A 21,118-nucleotide genomic window follows, 5' to 3' on the forward strand; every position below is an offset into this window, starting at 1 on the left:
ACATACAACTGAGAAATGAAAATCTGGAGTCATCTGACAAGAGCACGACAAAATAAGTCTAATCTAAGTATACAGATTTATTAATACATGAAAATAAATACAAACATACATGCAAATTACCAATAGCGGACAAAATAAACAACATATCCTTTACATATGTAAACCAACAAACAAAGTCTAGGCAGTTAATCCAGACCCCAACAGAATATCTCCCTTATGTGTAGTAAGTGAAATTTATACATCAATATCAAATAACAAGAACTCAAGTTGGTTCTATTCTCCAATGAATCACAATTCAAATGATATCAATTAGAGAAAAAACAAAGTCTTTGTTGCCACTGTTGAAAGACACTAGCTAAACCGAATCAAACACTGGACATGTTTTTACGCATTTGGCTTAATGGAGAAAATCACCTTCAGCCCATTTCATGTTATGATACTGAAATCATATTTCTCTTTTGCATCTTTTCCAATCCTTGTTTTAGAAAGATAATTTCTAATTAATGTCTATCGCTAACAGGTTTCAATGAATTAAGTGTTGACATATCACATGGCATTTTTACGAGCAGCTGGCTGAAAACTGGTAATGCGATAAAACACTGTAATTCACTCACATTTGTTTGCGGAAATACAAACTAATCGTTTGAGATTTATCAAGCCTGACTCAAATGCTTTCTGGGAGTATAAGAATAGCATCCCTTGACTGAAGGATTAAGATCAATCTGTGAGACAATCTGATTCGGTTGTACATTGGCTGGGCCCAGCATCTCCTTGGAGTGATTTTGGACATGCCTGTGAAGTCAGGTCAGATGTGCTGATGCCATCTTTTGGTAAAATGCTACTCCAGTTAACATTTTAGCCTAATATGTGACATTATTTGACACGTCACTGATGCCTTGTTTTTTGTTCAAACAATAATGTGATGATGCCAAGATATCTAGGTTATGTTTTACGAGACATTGTCAGTGGGAACAACTACAAACGTTGAGCTCAGAGTCAACTTCAATAAGGAAATGTTGTGATTACTGAATATGCAGGGACAGCTCAGAACAAAATGCAGAGATGTTTTGGATAACAGTAAACTACGCTTATTACGAACACGCTTATCACGAACTGACGGGTATAATGGGTCTTTTTCCAATTCCAACACTTTTTTACATATTTCAGCAGAGGAACTGCGGTTATATCGGAGTAAATAAGTGTTTGACATAACCGTATTATACTGTTATGGAAATAGTGATTGAGTGAAATGTCACATAGTCAGCATCTCAGCCATATAGTGACGACAACAGTTGTGTTGATGAATGTCTGTCACACAGGACAGAGACATCTTAACATGAATAAACAATTTCCTTTCCTATAAACGAAGAAGTTCAAATAATACAATATTTTCATGAACATATACATAAATGATGTTTTGAATACTTATACAGTACGAGCAATTGAACACCAGCAACAAAACCCAGATGGCCTTACTGTGGATCATAGGGACTGAAAGTACTTCAGCTTCCTGCATATATCACCTGCAGGACTTGGGTCATCACTTTAGTTACTGATAGTAATACTAGTCACAAATAAAACATCTGTGAGGAAACCTTCATTGTCGTGAAAAACAAACAATCGAACAAGCAATGGAATATTAAAAATAATTATAATAAGATAGAATCATCAAAAGTCATGAACATTACATGCGTTGGATGGACCTTTTGGGGTATTTACAAGTTAATGGATGTAATGTTTGTCACCATAGTCAAAATAAATAGATTCAGATTGTCCAGATGGGATGTAGACGAATAAATGACACAGGATATCATCGTTTTATTCCGATACCATTAGAGTAGCAATGGAAATGGAAATCGAGACCTTATTGTTTATGAATTTATGAATTGTGACAACCACGGGAATGGATCCAGAGTTTAGCGAAGGTTATTAATACACAATGCCATCGGGAAATGCATCTGAGAAAATGTAATCCCAATTAGAACATATGCTACATTTCACAACTTTCTAAATAGCTTTCGGCCGTGGGAGCTGTGCCAATTTAAGTTTATCAGAGGGATACACAGCGTCCTTAGTCTAGACTACCTGTTGTCCGACTTCCATGTGGGAACATTCTATAACTGATGATCTACGAACGGAGGAATACCTACAACGTTCTAATTTAACTTCGTCTTATGAGCGAAATATTCTCAAGTACGACGTACAACCCAATTTCACCTCACCTCTAATTTAAATCTTCAGAAAACAGCGGCGTGTGGCAAGTATTTGTGAACCATTACAATATTAGTGTTGGATAAACGTGAGAAGAACCAAGCGGCTACAACACGTTCTCGGAGGTCTGAGTTGGTGGTAGTGCCCATGGAAGGGGCTGGTATTGATTAGTTCTAGTCAGGTTTGGGGTGTTAATAAAAGTTAATTCATCAAATTGTAGTATTTAACAGTGCCATAACCGTTAGTGTTTTATACCACTTGGCTCAGAACACGTTCTCAGTTGACATTTCCATGTAAAACAAAAACGAAGCATATTTTAAAAAAGGAATAATTGGTATGATATGTAGCACACATGTACGATTGTAAATATATATCTCTATAGTCAAACTGAAACATGTAATATTGACATATCCCCTTTCGGAGTACCACAGACAAGTATTCTCTTCATGAGTCATCATAACATGTTACATCCATGATTGTGCAGTCCCAGTTATATATCCGCCACACACCTGTTTAGACACTATGTTCACAACGTTCAAACTGTGATTAACCATCCTTGGTTACGTTGTCTTCAGTCCGGGGCAACCATCATCATGACGAAGAGGACCTCAGAAGATTCACAATGTCCTGGTTGTGCCATCTTTCTGCAATAGTGACATATTTCTCTAATCCCCTTTGACCCTGGCCAAATTGTTTCAAGGAAAGGAGGTGTTTCACTATAGACATGTTACCTCCCTCACATGCCAACATCAAGCAGTCACTGTTGTATTCATCAGTCAGTGACAGATCAGCTCCCTCTGACACAAGAAGATTATATACTCCATAGTGTCCTCTTGCAGCTGCCATCATAACAGCTGGCCGTCTATAAATACCCCCTTGCCTGTTGATGTCAAATGTTTTCAAGGAAAGGAAGTGTTTCACTAGAGTCATGTTACCTCCCTTACATGCCAACATCAAGCAGTCATTGTTGGATTCATCAGTCAGTGACAAATCAGCTCCCTCTGACACAAGAAGATAATATACATCACAGTATCCTCTTGCAGCTGCCATCATAACAGCTGGTTGTCTATAAATACCCCCTTGCCTGTTGATGTCAAATGTTTTCAAGGAAAGGAGGTGTTTCACTACATTCATGTTACCTCCCTGACATGCCAACATCAAGCAGTCATTGTTGTCTTTATCAGTCAGTGACAGATCAGATCCCTCCGACACAAGAAGAAAATATACACCCCAGTATCCCCTTGCAGCTGCCATCATAACTGCTGTTCGTCTATAAATACCCCCTTGCCTGTTGATGTCAAATGTTTTCAAGGAAAGGAGGTGTTTCACTATAGACATGTTACCTCCCTCACATGCCAACATCAAGCAGTCATTGTTGTATTCATCAGTCAGTGACAGATCAGCTCCCTCTGACACAAGAAGATTATATACTTCATAGTGTCCTCTTGCAGCTGCCATCATAACAGCTGGCCGTCTATAAATACCCCCTTGCCTGTTGATGTCAAATGTTTTCAAGGAAAGGAGGTGTTTCACTATAGACATGTTACCTCCCTCACATGCCAACATCAAGCAGTCATTGTTGTATTCATCAGTCAGTGACAGATCAGCTCCCTCCGACACAAGAAGATTATATACTTCATAGTGTCCTCTTGCAGCTGCCATCATAACAGCTGGCCGTCTATAAATACCCCCTTGCCTGTTGATGTCAAATGTTTTCAAGGAAAGGAGGTGTTTCACTATAGACATGTTACCTCCTTCACATGCCAACATCAAGCAGTCATTGTTGCATTCATCAGTCAGTGACAGATCAGCTCCCTCCGACACAAGAAGAAAATATACATCACAGTATCCTCCCTTGCAGCTGCCATCATAACAGCTGGCCGTCTATAAATACCCCCTTGCCTGTTGATGTCAAATGTTTTCAAGGAAAGGAGGTGTTTCACTATAGACATGTTGATTCACATGCCAACATCAAGCAGTCATTGTTGTATTCATCAGTCAGTGACAAACCACCTCCCTCTGACACAAGAAGAAAATATACATTACAGTATCCCCTTGCAGCTGCCATCATAACAGCTGGCCGTCTATAAATACCCCCTTGCCTGTTGATGTCAAATGTTTTCAAGGAAAGGAGGTGTTTCACTATAGACATGTTGCCTCCTTCACTTGCCAACCTCAAGCAGTCATCGTTGTATTCATCAGTCAGTGACAAATCAGCTCCCGCCGACACAAGAAGATTATATACATCATTGTGTCCTCTTGCTGTTGCCATCATCAGTGCTGTTTGTCCCTGCTCTCCTCGCAGGGTTATGTTTTCACATGTCAGTAAATATTCTACGACTGAAACATGACCTTGGATACATCCTATATGAAATATTTTCATCATGTTATACTCAGTCGTCTTAGTTAAATCTGCTTTGTGTGAAACAAGAAGTTTGAGGATTTCCAGTTGCCCTGACTCAGCACATACAATTGCGGGGGTGTTTCCATCTTCATCACCAACATTGATCAGATGTGGGAACTGTTTAACAAGAACTTTTACTATATCTTTACTTCCTGATTTACATGAATGATGAAGACAGTTACGATGTCGACTGTCTGTCGTTGAAACATCAGCTCCCTCTCGCAGTAGGAAGTTGAACACATCCAACTGTCCTGCCTCAGCAGCAATCATCAGCAGTGTTTTGTGGCCCGTTGACCTGTAATCTACATTAAATTTGTCACGCTGTTTGAGTGCAGCAGCAATACGCTGAAGATACAGTAGATTGCCACTCTGTATACAGCCTATGACACTATCGTAGAAGTCAGTGACAACAGAATTTGAAAGGCCTCTCTCTTTACAAATCAGTGACAATGAGCGTTCAAACACTGACTGGTTGGTTGAAAGTGAGACCCAATACAGAAAGCATTCACCGGAGCTCGTATCTTTTCTGTGAACAACATCTGGCAGGTCTGACATCATTTGTGTCAAGAAGGAGGAAGCTATTTGGTCGTTGCTGAATATAGGGTGACCAACTGTCCATCTAAAACACCCTTCTCGGACACCTTGCACCAATCTGGTAATGACTAATGGAAATAGATTGGAAGTGATGCAAATCGTGTTTGTCACGTCATCAGTGTGGGTTGACTGAAAACCATCATCCCTGTTAAGTCTGACTCTTTCATATAGGAACTGCAGAGAACAATGTTCCAGTAACAACACTTCATTGAGAGGGCCCAAAGCACATGCTGCGGCGTCGTGAATGGATGGATGTGAGAAGGAGGCAACATGATTCTCTACTGTGCAGTAGGTGCCGGTAAAGTTGCTGATCTCCTTACCGATGTCTGTACGAGTGCAGGTTGCTATCTCCTCCTTTACAACCTGGAACAATGCTGCACATTTTGTCCCCGACTTGAAAGAGACAAGGTCCAACTTTCCCCCCACACAGGACGAGGAGAACGAGGGCTGCCGATCTGCTGCTACCTTCACGGATAATGGTGTCAAGATCACCTCTCAGATAGGTCACAGGGTTCTGAAAGAAGGTAGTAATTTTGAGCATCTGGAAGGCTGGGTTGGTACAGTAAAGTTGACAGATGAGTGGAAACCCAAACATGTTGTCTTGTAACTGTGTAATTGTGTTCTTGTCCTGACTGGAGATGTCAAACATTTGATTTCTTTTCAAGAATGAATTTATTATAGATTTCTTTTCGTCAGTTGTCAGAGTAGTTGTGGCCAAATCGATAACACTCTCAGGGTTGAAGAGATTTATTTTGAACTGGTGAAGTCTGCTGCATCCTTCATTCCAGTTGTAGGTTCTAGATGTGAAGATGAAGCGGACTTTGTAGAGGCTTTTTGCATCTGCAGCAGACAAAGTCTCATTTTTCTTCTTGTCTGCATTCAGTTTTTTCTGCTCTCTCTTCTTCTTGTCCTGTTCTACCCTTTGAACTGAGATGTTTACTAAAACATCAGCCAGTCTGGCCAACACCTTCTTGATTTTCTGCAGATTGGACGGAAATGGTCCAGAACCAAATATATCATCAAACACAATCAACATGTGACACTGTCGCTGAATTATTGTATCTTCTTGAAACTCTTCAACATTTTCAACAAATACAACTTCATATTTCTTTCGCAGATATTTCTCACATATCTTGAGAGCAATGCTTGTTTTTCCATCGCCGGGAGCTCCACAAACTGTCACATGGTTGTGTCTTTTTAGGAGTTCTTCTGCTTTATGGAGTGTGCCAATTTCCTCAAACCCTTCATTGAGTTGCTTGATCCTGATGCTAAGAGATGCTGAAAACAAGAACATCAGAGGACTAGAACACGTCTTCCCAAACATCTTAATACCAGAAAGACTGAGATTTTAATGAAAAATAGATGAGAACAATATGCTTGTAATTATATAGTATATTTTCACATAAGGCTAGCTCAGTGGTTGTACTAAACAAACAGAAATGGAAACATATTCTGAACTTTATTTCTCCATTCCAACTGGTAACAACATCTATCTACAAAAGTAATGTTGCATACTATGTTAACTGAAAGTGAGGTCCATTCCTAATCTGTGCACAGTGATAGAAGACAAGTTTTCGCTATATAAGTGACCGTTCACTAACACTTTACCTTGTGATACACAGCCACGATGTCCGAGATTCCCCTCTGAAGTTTGAGATGAGTTAGACAGGTCATACTGGGATACTGAACAACCTGGAACAAGAAACAAAATTTGAATGAGTAGGACAGAGGGATACTGACAAAAATCAACGTTGAAGGACTGGGACACATATTACTGAGGTACTGAACAACCTGGAGCAAAAACAAACGAAGTTGAAGGAAATAATTGAAGAAAATATATGAAAATAAGCTTGACTATGTTCTTCAAGTATGCTTTCACTTGTTGGAAAAATGTTTATGGTAAATTGTGATCAATCAGCTCTATTAGACGGATTGACTACGAACAATAACACAGGACATAAGCTCAAACTGACATTAAACATTCAGGTAACAGTATGCAGTTACATACAAATGTGCCTATTTACTTGCGTGAAGAAGATCGTTAATATTTAACATGTGAACCAGGATGTTCTTTGTTTGCTCTCCTTTAATGCCATGGCAGCCAACTTACATCACATTCCATTTCTAAACTTTGATTTAGTCCCATAAGATGTGTAATTAATAATCCTTTACCACATCAGAGATATGAGATTGAGAGACATCTACATCTAATCCTATTTTCTATTGAATTTGTCAGACACTCTACCAAAGTACAGAGGCAGCCATCATGATGGGAAAAATATGCTCAAACAATAAGATGACAGTTATTGGAGGGGGAAGAATTACCGATGTAGTTGTGTGTGGTTGTAGAAATGGACTGAAGTCCCTGCTGCTGGTTCTCCTCTATAATCGCCGGTGTGTCTTTTGATGGTATGGCCACAGCACCTTCTTGTGTTGAGGAAGGGTTGGGTTGTCTCCCCTGCTGTTGACTCACTTCTATTAGCGCCGGATTTTCTGATGGCAACAGTGACTTCCATGTCAATAAAGTCTCCCCGTGAGTTTTGTCTTTCACTGTCTTTCTGACATGAAGTCTTATGGTATCGATAGCCCTGAAGTTTAGCCGCTGATTTACTACTCTGTCAGCGTTACTCAGCATGCCACGATGTGCGAGAGGTTGAGTAGGTATTTGAGGGGATTGTATGTCAACAGGTGACTGGCTACCGCGCGGGTAAGCATATTAGACCATGAATTAATGTGATTAAATGGCGACATACCTTGCACATTGCCTGACGGGGCCAGCAATGTGCTGAAAGTTGGCTCCAGCTGAGCGGTGGTCGTGGTGGTGCTGGCTGCAGGGGACGGAGGGTTCTTTGGTTGGAAGGCCTGACTGACCGGTGGGGCAGAGCTCGTGGGGACTGCACCAGAAGTGCGTGGGCCCCTTAGTCTGTCGTCTGGCCGCCTTAGCCCGTCCTTTTAAGCTGTTATGGTTCGCAGCCGCTTTCCTCTTTGGTGGCATGGTTACGGCGAGCACCAGGCGCGAGACCTGAAGTACTAAAACAAGGGAGAAAATGACTTTAAAGCGAGCGAGAGCAACAGAGCAGAGAGCAAACGCGAATTATAGACGAAACAGGCGAATCACGGGATTTCGACGAGAATTTAAAGTTAAAACCGAATCCGACAGGCAAAGATCAGAAAGGAAGCGGAAGTGTCGTAGGCCTGCGGAAGTGACATAACCCAGGAAGTGACGTAATTGTTATGCTTTGTAAAATAACAAACGGCCACGTGCATTGCTACACAGGCTGGTTGCTCCATGCAGAGGGAATTGCTGCCTATTAACCCATTTAGCTAATTAATGCTAAATGTCATTATTCCTTTCTTTTACTGCCACAGTGTCTGCTGATGGTGTGGCCACAGCACCTTATTGTGTTGAGGAAGGGTTTGGTTGTCTCTTCTGCTGTTGACTCCCTTATATTAGAGCATCATCTTGTATTGCAGGTAGTGTGGATTGAATGTCCTAGCGCTGGTTCCCTTCAATAACTGACTGTGTGCCTGCTTCTGATCCTGTCACAGTGTCATCTTGTGTTGATGTCAATGTGGATTGTCTGCACTCTGTCACATCTGGTGTGTTTGTCAGAGGTCCAGTTTCCATTTTTCACGAGTCCTTTCTGTAAATGTAATTAATAGTTTAGCATATTTCCTTAATAGTCATTGCCATTAAAAGTTTAAAAGTACAATCCTCATGACCAGAAATAAACCGGACATGATAAGGTTGGTCTTTCTCAGACTCACACATTCGGATACGTCAGACAGGTTTACGTTTGAAGGTAATAATGAACAAGGTCAAATTTTAAACTCATGCAAGATTAAAATCGAAAAGATTAAAAAAAAACATATATGGTTATGTCCAGGAGTATCCAGGAGAAGAGTATTATCCAATTATTTCATTTTCAACCAGCATGTGGACAATTGATCACTATGAGTAGGTTTTGCAAAGGCAGCTAAAGAACTAGCAAGTTAGACAACGCTTAGACCACTGATTCTTAAGCATGACAAACAACAGGTCTAGACATATACAACTTCATAAATCATAATTTCAACGTCAGGAGATTATCTGCTGAAACCAAAAAAAACAAAGACAACCATCTTGCAAAGACATGTGTACCTATTGACAGGCTAAATTACACATGATTGGAATAGCCATTCAGGCTTTGACAGTTTGGTTTGGGAAAGACACTCAGCATAGAATGGACAGTTATATATACGTGGATGTATGTGTCTTGGATCACATCGGAGTGTATGAGGTAGCTTTGTCAAGACAAGTGCTCGGTCACCGACGATAGTCCCTGCAGCCTATTCTGAAGACATTCGACACTTAACAATATCAAGATAAAAGTCAACAGCAACAGTTCAGTCCAAAGCACGGAGACAGAACATAAAACAACATCAAACATGAACAAACTTACAGAGATACTGACATTATGTACGCCCACTCCACCCGTCCATACAACCAGGAAGTAACCAGTGTTCTACGTCCGTCATCGAGCAAACAGGGGGAGAACTCGTACAGTGACAGTCTATTATATTTCCACATTACCTCAGTCGTGGACAGATTAAAATCGGGCTCACATTTACACACTCGTTACTGAGTTGAATTTTTGCATAAGTACCCAAATGCTATGCTCAATATGATGGCCCGAGAATGCTAAATAAGACAACAAATCTTTCTTTTCAGTGATCTCTTTATTAGCGCGACAGTCGTCTATGGATAAAAAGCGTTGACTCACTCTTAAACTTGTTGTAAAATGCTCACAGCCAGTTCTGTAAGTGTACTCCAGGGTCAATTGAAGCACCTCCTCGTCATGCATAACCCATTCCCTCCCCGTGTACGTTTTATTGACATGTGAAATATACTGGACAAAAAAAGACAGGGATATTGGTATTTTTATTATTTATAGTTTATCAGTGTATCAATGAGTAAATAGATTATTACTCATAGTATCAAAATTTACATATATCCCTAAACATTTTTGTCAAGTATAGTACAAAGAATAGCGATATGGTTAAAAAACACACGAAAAAATAACCTTCCAACATATCCAATATAAAAGTGTTTTTGTTAATTCAGTTGTGCATCCATAATGACGTGATTTGGATCGTGAGAACATTGCTCTCGTTTTCGATTCGACGCCCACTTACCATGAAGTTGATCATTCGTGGATCTCATATCCAGCCACAGCTCTTACTTACTCATCAGATAATCACCGATCGTCAAATCGACGAGACCGAGATTCTTCTTAATCGAGTTAATTTCTGGACTGCAGTTTATTTCATCCCGCTGTTGGTAGGTCCTCGCGCCTTGACTAAGTAGCTGATTAGGCACACCCTCGATAATCACTTCTACTTTTGTAATCTCAGGGTTCCAATACTTTTCATTTCTTTTTGAAACAGCATAATTCCTTCTTCCGGAATGATCAAAATACACTTCAAAGGTCTAGCAGGCACGTTCAGATTGATATTCCACAGTGTATTGTTTTCATCCCTGTGATCTTTTGTTGACGATAACACAATCAGACAATATGGCTAAAGTTCACGAATACTAGTTGCAATTTGTCTTAATTTCGCTGACTTAATAATCGTTTTCTTAACGATCTCCTGGCCAGTGTTCGAAACGATTTCCCTTTTATCATCCGTGGAAGTAAAACTAATATTCAAAGCCAGTCTCGCAGTACCGTCATTAACACCCAGATTTGGAAAGCAAACCGACAACGTTTGGTTACGTCATTATTGCCCAGATTAGGAAAGCGAACCGACAGCGTTTGGTTTTGATTAATTGTACTTGGATTGTTAGTTATAGTAATGGATTGACGAATTGCTTTGACTCCTAATGGTTCTCTTAATCTTCCAAAAGCACGATTTGTCCGACGTTGCTCTCTCCGATGGAACCAACTTGAATTATGAAACCCCACTCATGGGTTTACATCCAGCTGTTAATGATTATTACGATGCCTTAAAGGAAGATGAAAATTAAGTTACTCCTATCGGTTGAGTTTGAGATAGATGAAAAAAGGGATTCTGCGACTTAAGGCTTCTCAAGGTATCTCCCGCATTCCCATACTAGAAAACCCCTCGCATTATCTATACTAGCTGGTCGCCATGGCATCAACTTTATCTGTAATGAATTAAGCTTAACCGACTTCTGTAATACAAGGTCCAAACTGTCTGCGAAGACCACTAAGGCTTTACAAACCGTGCAGACTAAGCTCGGTGCAACGGCAGGTACGTTAGATAGAGACCTTTGTGAAAGGAATACCTTACAATATCGAAGATGAAAACTACTTTGATGCCCACAACCAGAACATGATGGTGTTGGATGATTTTCTGTCTGAAGCAAAGAACAATAAGCGGATTTCCCGTCTGTTTACTCAAACCTCCCACCGCAAAAATGTTATTATCTTTTTGCTATTGCAAAACTTCTTCCCAAGAGGTAAGGAATCTCGTGACATTGCTCTAAATTCACATTATGTAACACTTTTCAATTCACCAGTGGACAGACAGCAGGTGAAGTTATTTGCCAAAAGCATATTTCCTGACGACATTAGTAGATTTATGACTCTTTATGAAAAGGCTGTTGAAACACCTTATGGACACCATGGACAGTGGATCTCAAACCTAGTACAAGTGAAAAGATTAGACTCCATGTCAATCTCGTGAAAACCTCAATACATCTGATCAACAGAGTGGTTTGCAACAAGAACAGGTAAAAGAGGTCTCTCCAGTATTAGAAGTTCAGACAGCTTCCGACATTTGTGATGATCACACTTCCAAAGAAAGATCTCATAGCTTTGACAACAACGTTGAAACAGCATCCATCTCGAGTGACGACACAGGACCTTTCACCATGGCCACTACGTGTACCGACTGCGGCGTATGGATAGACAATATGCATGATCTACAGCGACATATCAAAACATGGTGTCCAGCAAACACCAGTTTGAAATCCAAGAGATAACGTCTCAGATATGATAGTGACGACAACAGTGAAGGCGAGGAACAACTTCCAGTACAGAAAGGAGGAGGTTCTGCGGGAAAACAATGTCAGGGGAAGCCTTCAAGCACTGACATGGAGGAGTGGCAAAATGTGGGTTTACAACGCATCTGGAATCGTGTGTACAATATCAACCATGACGTGATGAAATTCAAAAGGAAAAAAGTTCTTCTGCTGTATCTGAGTTGTTTCATGTTTCATGTCAGGACTAAAACACAATACAAGCTTTAAAATCATTGAACCGTCAAGATTGCTTATTTTTCTTGTGAAAATCCCTTGAACCCTACACTTGTGAAGACTGACACCTTATGTTGTTAATAAAAGGCCTGTTACAATTTTTGTTTCGTTGTTTTTAATTCATGCTTCTATGGTGTCATGCACATTGTAAATATGTTTCAGTAATCCTATTGTTCAAAACAATATGATCTTGAACAGGCTATTACTGACTGACTGAGTTTAGTTTTACGCCGCTTTTAGCAATATTCCAGCAACATCACGGCGGGAGAAACCAGAAATGGGCTTCACACATTGTACCCATGTGAGGATTCGAACCCGGGTCTTCGGCGGGACGAGCCAACGCTTTAACCACTAGGCTACACCACCGCCCCCGAACCCCTGAATACAGTCAGCTCTCGTTAATCCGACACTCATTAATCCGACAATCACGTTAATCCGACAAAAAATTAGGGAACCATTTAAAACAGTGATAATTACTCTCGTCAGTGAACATCAAACTTGTTAATTAGGAACACAGAATAATTAATTGAGACGATTTAATCAAGAAAAAACAGTAGAGCGAGCTGTATAAAATGTTTACAACCGACATGAGTTTTCATCACAAGATGTACACCACCTGCTAAGCGACTCCTTGTAGAAGTTACGCCATTGATCTAGAAAGAAATCTCCTTTTGAAGAAAGACAAACCCCAGACAACACAACAAGAAGTCATCACTTTTGCTGAGCAGAAGTTTGATGTGAAGATTGGACGATCAACCGTATCTGACCTCCTGAAGCAGTCTGCTTAGTGGTTGAGCGTCTCTACGACTGATTCCAATGCTTCAAGCTATCTGAGGCCAAAACATCGTTGAACACTTTGCAAACATTTCTGACACACCACTTAGACGTGTTTGATGTTAATGGCCATCAAAGACTTTTTCAAGTTATAAATTATATATGTTATGATACACGCCTGAGTGTACATTAGACGTCCACATGTTATTATGGAATTAGTTGTATGGAAACTGTAACATATTCAACATCCGGGTCATAATGGCAGCTGATATGCGGTAAAAACAAACGTGAGTTTTGTGCCAATGTGGTCATGAAATAGATATGAAACTGTTCGCTTACGTGATTATATATGTATGTTATGCCATCTATGAATGTTCATAAATGATAACTAGTATGTATTGTTAGTATTTTCTATTTCTGTGAATATTTTTACGTACGATGAAGATAACTAGATGTACCATTTATGATATGCATGCAACAGTATGACGATCATGACATTTAGCAAACATTGATATTTTCACACAAATACATTAATCCGACATTTTCATTAATCCGACATTTCCGTTAATCCGACATATTTCTCTGCAACCACAAGTGTCGGATTAACGAGAGTTGGCTGTATATATATATATATATATATATATATATATATATATATTGCTGGCACCAGTGTAATTGCCTTTTTACAAGACCGCCCCCGCTCTGGATCGGGTGATCAAGTAGTAGCATAACCTTATATGGAAAGGTCTGCTACGCCATGTTTGGGCTGAATGAAGAATCTAGCATTAGTGTATTCGCATCTGTCATCACGTCTAACCTTGACGTCATGCATACATTGCGTGTTTATGAGTGTTCATGTACTTTTAATAACTACCGAGAGGTAACAACAAAGCAAGTTAAAGAAGCTTTGACCAAATAAACAGAAAAACCTAAAGTATTTACCAATGAAACTATTCCTACAATACATCCAGGTTGTGTAGTTGAACTCGAATGTTTCGTGTGAAGAAAACACAAAACGATTACAGCTTAGATAATTTCATATTTTTGCAAAATGCTGTTCTTCGAATTCTGTTATCTACCTAAAAAGCTCACAAACAGGTTGTTGACACACGGCATCTCTTTTCAATAATGTCAAGTCGCAGCCCCCACACTAGTCAGTTGTGGCTCATGATCTATAATAACATCTCAACAATGACCACACAGTGAGCTTGTCGCGTGAATACACATTCCTTTCTGTGTCAGCACTTCCCTATTTAGAAATGGCTACTACGTTTTTATACTATCCATTGTTTTGCTTTAATGAAGGCTGAGATAACTGAATGTATCAGTGCATGAGAACAATACACCCAACCATGACTTGGCTGACTTGTTACGTCATGCATATCTTTAGCTATTAATCAGTTACATACATACTAAATAACATCCCACAGAAAACACATGGAACTAAATTTGACCACAGTTTATATAAAGGTTGAAGTTGATGATGTATCTATAAAATATTTTGTGGCACAACTATTGGAATACAATGCAATAATCAGATAATAGTGTAAAAAGGTCATATGGTATACTTCCTTATTTGTCTGCAAACAAAAAAAGTTTGCAAATCTTGATCGTGACACTTTTAATAGAATATGTGTACTGAAAATTCAAAGGAATTGTAAGTCATGATATAGTGTAATATTGATCGAGACATTTTCTAAATAGCGTCTACCATTCAAAATAAAGTTGTAAAACATTGATGATATACGTGATTTAATTTTATGTTGGTATAAAAATATCACAGGTACAGGTGAACGCACACATCGCTGTCTGGCGTGTGATTCAGCAGAATGATAAGCAGTTGTGTGAAACTATACCTATCCTTAAAAGCAAAGTGAAACATTTAGTGTTATCAATTTAAGACCAGGAACGGTGTTTCTGCAAACCCTGTGTTGTTCAGTTGAAGGTGTGTAATTGAAACTTTGCACAAATTGTTAGAATTGATTGACTTATAAGTAATATTTCCTATCCATTGAGCATTTGATATTTCATTTCTTGCAGAGAATAGTCTTAATTTTGACCTGCTTGTATACTGCAGAATTATATTCATATGCAGACATGTACAATGAGCTAGAAAAGGTGAGCTTTATTTCATACATTCTGTTAACCCTTTACCTGCTGGAGTAGAAAAATACTCAGTTGAAATTCAATACACATTCCAATCTCAGACAGTTATGTTTGTTGCAGAATTACGGAAATCGGAAATGATCTTATTTTGTGGAAGCATGACCCATATCGAATTCTTGTAAGCTGTGTAATGATATCTTGCAGGGTTTTGTAAATAATTGATCTTTGCCGCAGGTACCATTAACCTTTACTTTTACTTAATTGTCACTATTGAGTTTAAGCTTTTGATGGGTAGTATATCTTAGACTGAAAAAAAATGCGATCCGCTGGAGTGTAGCGCCAAAACACAACTTTGAGGCGAGATGACCAACTTTCGACCCCACTTTAACGTGGACGGTTGCGTTTGGGTGAATATTTTCAATTTCAGTAACTCACATTCCAATCTGCGTGACTCACGAGGCTAAACCTTCCATTCATATTTACATATGTTTGTATCTCTTTTCAAACGATTTGATTTAAACAATATTTTGTCTCCAAAGAAGCTATATGTACAAGGTTTGAACATTGATCTTACATATAAAAGGAAATAGAATCAGCAAACAGGCTAAATATAGACTGCTACATTTCTACCTTGGAATTCTGATGGTATATACCGTAAGAAGTGATGCATGCTTACAAATGTTAACAAATAAGATGTACTACTTAATGAACATATTACTTATGGTACCAAGCACTTATTGAAAGCGGTTAGAATCAGCTATGAATTTATAGACATAAGCAACATTCCACCCATTTCAATTTTATAGCAATATCCTATTCAAATTTGCTTGCACTGTTGACGAACATGATATATTTTCTACCATGGGTCCACCACAATTTCCATGTTCGTTAGTTTATCCGCTTCACTCATTGAAAATATAATTTAGTATCTTTGTATATTATATAATTATTTATAGTATTACCCACGACTAATATAAGTAATGAGAAAATCAATGACAGGGTATGTTTAAATAAAGACCACCACATTGTATCCGATGGTTATTATAGTGTTTGTTCGCTAAACGACGAAATGTTTAAACATAATGGAGCTACCCTCACACCAAATGAGTCAAACTTAATGCTAACATTAACCAGTAGAAACCATTCCTTAAGACTTGGTAAGGTCTTATCGAAAACTCTCGGGTTTTTAACTGAGTGGTTCAAAATTATCAGATATAGTTCCCTATCAAGAGCTGTGCATTCATCTCGATCAGATTAGCAAAACGGATAAGAATTCAGGTGAAAAAGCTTGATGAGGGGGAGTGGTCCCGTTCTGCCATTGTTTATACTGCTGCTTAGACCCTGGTTCAAATAATCAGGGTATTTGTTATGGTGACTGGTGACAATTTTGAATCCTAGATTCGACCAGCTCCATGTTCCTGGTTCATTATATACCTGGTTCGGTATATTCAGTTTGTATAGAACTTCTCCTCTCAATACACATTTAACAGTAAACGCTTTAACAAAGTTCACTGTCTTTAGTACCCACTTTACACAACAAAATGAAAAGAATTAAGATTTAATACCATTTCCTTAAACTTTGGATAATAACAAACACCATCTCATTAGAGATGAAAGCGGGAGAGTCTCACATTACATGTTAAATCAAACACACACATATCGAGAAGCAGTAGTTACTTTCGACATTTTGAAAGAAAAAACTTACTTCATGACTTTTGAAAAGCATTTATGTAGACCACACATTCGTCTATCAACACACAGACGAATCAAAGTGAATATCACATAATAGATTACAATGTGTCAAACAGCTGTCTATGTTGTTATAATTTATAGATTTATGTTCCCTTGGAGCGAACACCATATGTATGTTACAGTACACCAACATCTCCCCCAAAACAAGAGCCATCTTACCTACACTGCTCCCTGTCGGGTGCGGCTGGGTTGTAATATCAAAGACAGACTGATCACCTGATGTAATATACATACTTATTGTGACAAGCAAAGGGGCCTGATCAAGGTTGTTGTAAATGTAAACAATCGTTTATGACAACATAAAGCCGTGTTTTGTGTGTAAAAGTGTGTGGTAGATTCGTACACATTGTTTCCGCCACCCCCTACTGATGACAAGACATTTGAAAATATGTGCTGACGATTTTATCATGTTTGATTTATTACCATTTGCCGCCACCTCACTTGGGCCTTTTTGGTTACCGGGAACTCGAGCGCAGCTGCTACTTTCGATCGATCGATCGAGTTAACACATTTTGTATAGGTTTAACACAGGGCACGGTGACATCACCTCCATGACCACCTCTCCTCTACCATGCAAGACAACTCGTTTCACTATCAATGGAAGTTATTTATGAAAAGAATTTAAATACGATACAATGTCATTTAGAAACTGGTCAAATGTAACACGTTCTGTTTTGGATTACACTTTCTCTGTACAGATTCTAACTCTTTTGACTCACTCCAACAAAAGTACTAGAATCTTTACTGAGAATGTGTAGACCCAGGGATAACATGTGTGGGAGCCGTGCCAATTTACACTTGTCAGAAGTATTCACAAAATCCGTGGTCTAGACCACAGTCTGTTCGACTCCAAATGACACCGATGAATCATAATCTATCTCTCAATCGGTACATAATCACACATTCATTTCAACACAAAATGTAATGAAAACACCAGACCAACTCTGGAAAAAAGTTTCATAACGTTTGTCTCCAAAATAAAAAGGTATTCAACAAACAATCATTATTTTGTTTTGATTTTTCTTGTGAAGTTTTACGAGGGTAATGTTACGATAAACTGTTGCAGGAACAGCCTCAAGGGCGGGGAGAACGTGCAGCTTGGGATGTCAACAATTAGTGCACATTCTGTGCACAGTTTTGCCAAATCAGATTTTACGATACCCGAGATAAGTTCTATTGGACTGAGATCGCAATAATAAGGCGGTAAATGTAGCTTTGGGATATTGATCTACCTTACAGATTGGTGTTGGTTTGTTACGCATTATCATGCCATTCAAAGCATGTTTCGTTTCTTTTGACGGCAGTCTAAGTAAACTTAGGCTCAGTATTATTCGTTACACTGCTATACTGAGTCTAACAAAACCTACTTGAAATGAATGCTTGATGCTGAACCGATTGTGATTCATCGGTATCATTTTGACCCAAACAGACTATACAAGTTGTCCGAATTGCATTTTTGTGGAATCTGTGGTGGCTAAGTGGGCTAGACGGCTGACTTTGTGTACTGGCGATTAGGGGCCTTACTCTGAGAGTTGGAACTCTACCAAATACAAAAAAGTATTAGAATCTGCACTTCACTGAGAAAGCGTAATTCCAAATATTGCAGATGTTCCAAACATGTTTTTAAAGTCATCACATCTAAGAAGGCAAAGAGCAACATCACAGACGTGCTCTGCCCATCTGTTTTCAGCAATATCATAGCTACACCATGTCGATCTCCAAAAGGCAACATCAACATCACCGATGTACTTTTCCCATCTGTATTCAGCAATATCACAGCTGTACCATGTCGATCATATTGATCATTGGATTGTCTTGCCCTGACACGATTATTTACAAACAACAAACAAGCACAACATTTTACACAGACAATGTCGCCTGCTGACATATCATTCCGATACTTATTCCAAGCGTGAGGTGAAACATGGAAATGCATTTTATCATGCAATGAGAGGTCATGGTAATGTAGTGTATCATACAGTGAGAAGTCATGGAAATGCAGTATATTATACAGTGATTAGTCATGGTAATGCAGTGTACCATACAGTGAAAAGTCATGGAAATGCAGTATATCATGCAGTGAGAAGTCATGGAAATACAGTATATCATACAGTGAGAAGTCCTGGAAATGCAGTATATCATACAGTGAGAAGGTATGGAAATCCAGTATATCACACAGTGAAAAGTCATGGTAATGCAGTATATCACACAGTGATTAGTCATGGTAATGCAGTATATCACACAGTGAAAAGTCATGGTAATGCAGTATATCATGCAGTGAGAAGTCATGGAAATGCAGTATATCATACAGTGAGAAGGTATGGAAATCCAGTATATCACACAGTGAGAAGTCATGGTAATGCAGTATATCATACAGTGAGAAGTCATGAAAATGCAGTATATCACACAGTGATTAGTCATGGTAATGCAGTATATCACACAGTGAAAAGTCATGGTAATGCAGTATATCATGCAGTGAGAAGTCATGGAAATGCAGTATATCATACAGTGAGAAGGTATGGAAATCCAGTATATCATACAGTAAGAAGTCATGGTAATGCAGTATATCATACAGTGAGAAGGTATGGAAATGCAGTGTATCATACAGTGTGAAGTGATGGAAGTGCAGTATATCATACAGTGAGAAGTCATGGAAATGTAGTGTATCATACAGTGAGACGTCATGGAGATGCAGTATATCATACAGTGAGAAGGTATGGAAATGCAGTGTATCATACAGCGAGAGGTCATGGACACCCAGTGTATCATACAGTGAGAAGTCATGGAAATGCAGTATATCATACAGTGAGAAGTTATGGAAATGCAGTATATCATACAGTGAGAAGTCAGGGAAATGCAGTATATCATACAATGAGAAATGATGGAAATGCAGTGTATCATACAGTGAGAAGTCATGGTAATGCAGTATATCATACAGTGAGAAGGTATGGAAATGCAGTATATCATGCAGTGAGAAGTCATGGAAATGCAGTATATCATACAGTGAGAAGTCATGGAAATGCAGTATATCATACAGTGAGAAGTCATGGAAATGCAGTATACCATACAGTGAGAAGTCATGGTAATGCAGTATATGATACAGTGAGAAGGTATGGAAATGCAGTATATCAGACAGTGAGAAGGTATGGAAATGCAGTATATCATACAGTGAGAAGTCATGGAAATGCAGAATATCACACAATGAGAAATGATGGAAATGCAGTATATCATACAGTGAGAAGTCATGGAAATGCAGTATATCATAAAGTGAGAAGGTATGGAAATGCAGTGTATCATACAGTGAGAAGGCATGGAAATGCAGTATATCATAAAGTGAGAAGGTATGGAAATGTAGTATATCATACAGTGAGAAGGTATGGAAATGCAGTATATCATAAAGTGAGAAGGTATTGAAATGCAGTGTGTCATACAGTGAGAAGGTATGGAAATGTAGTATATCATACAGTGAGAAGGTATGGAAATGCAGTATATCATACAGTGAGAAGTCATGGAAATGCAGAATATCACACAATGAGAAATGATGGAAATGCAGTATATCATACAGTGAGGAGTCCTGGAAATGCAGTATATCATACAGTGAGAAGGTATGGAAATGCAGTATATCATAAAGTGAGAAGGTATGGAAATGCAGTGTATCATACAGTGTGAAGTAATGAAAATGTAGTATATCATACAGTGAGAAGGTATTGAAATGCAGTGTGTCATACAGTGAGAAGGAATGGAAATGTAGTATATCATACAGTGAGAAGGTATGGAAATGCAGTATATCATAAAGTGAGAAGGTATGGAAATGCAGTGTATCATACAGTGAGAAGTCATGGAAATGTAGTATATCATAAAGTGAGAAGGTATGGAAATGCAGTATATCATACAGTGAGAAGTCATGGAAATGCAGAATATCACACAATGAGAAATGATGGAAATGCAGTATATCATACAGTGAGAAGGCATGGAAATGCAGTATATGATAAAGTGAGAAGGTATGGAAATGCAGT

At 38.8% G+C, this 21,118-nt stretch overlaps 3 protein-coding genes across 4 annotated transcripts in view; 1 reads left to right on the forward strand and 2 right to left on the reverse strand.

The window, feature by feature from the left end:
• Positions 1 to 21,118, forward strand: part of LOC124273578 (peptidoglycan recognition protein 1-like) — a 197,772-nt gene that overhangs the window by 107,265 nt on the left and 69,389 nt on the right. The window lies entirely within an intron of this gene.
• LOC124273606 (ankyrin repeat and KH domain-containing protein mask-like) lies at positions 1,261 to 4,062 on the reverse strand. The gene is made up of 3 exons (XM_046708890.1): positions 3,500 to 4,062; positions 3,004 to 3,295; positions 1,261 to 1,308 (listed from the first exon to the last, which is right to left on the reverse strand). Exons 1-3 carry the CDS (start codon positions 3,979 to 3,981, stop codon positions 1,261 to 1,263), a joined length of 822 nt encoding a protein of 273 aa, XP_046564846.1. The 5' UTR covers positions 3,982 to 4,062.
• On the reverse strand, positions 4,838 to 17,333 carry LOC124273575. The gene is made up of 6 exons (XM_046708861.1): positions 17,262 to 17,333; positions 8,190 to 8,239; positions 7,963 to 7,972; positions 7,535 to 7,702; positions 6,818 to 6,901; positions 4,838 to 6,487 (listed from the first exon to the last, which is right to left on the reverse strand). Exons 2-6 carry the CDS (start codon positions 8,202 to 8,204, stop codon positions 5,526 to 5,528), a joined length of 1,239 nt encoding a protein of 412 aa, XP_046564817.1. The 5' UTR covers positions 8,205 to 8,239; positions 17,262 to 17,333; the 3' UTR covers positions 4,838 to 5,525.

Source organism: Haliotis rubra, unplaced genomic scaffold, assembly GCF_003918875.1.
Source record: "Haliotis rubra isolate DU_JTF1 unplaced genomic scaffold, ASM391887v1 Scf182, whole genome shotgun sequence".
NCBI lineage: Eukaryota > Metazoa > Mollusca > Gastropoda > Lepetellida > Haliotidae > Haliotis > Haliotis rubra.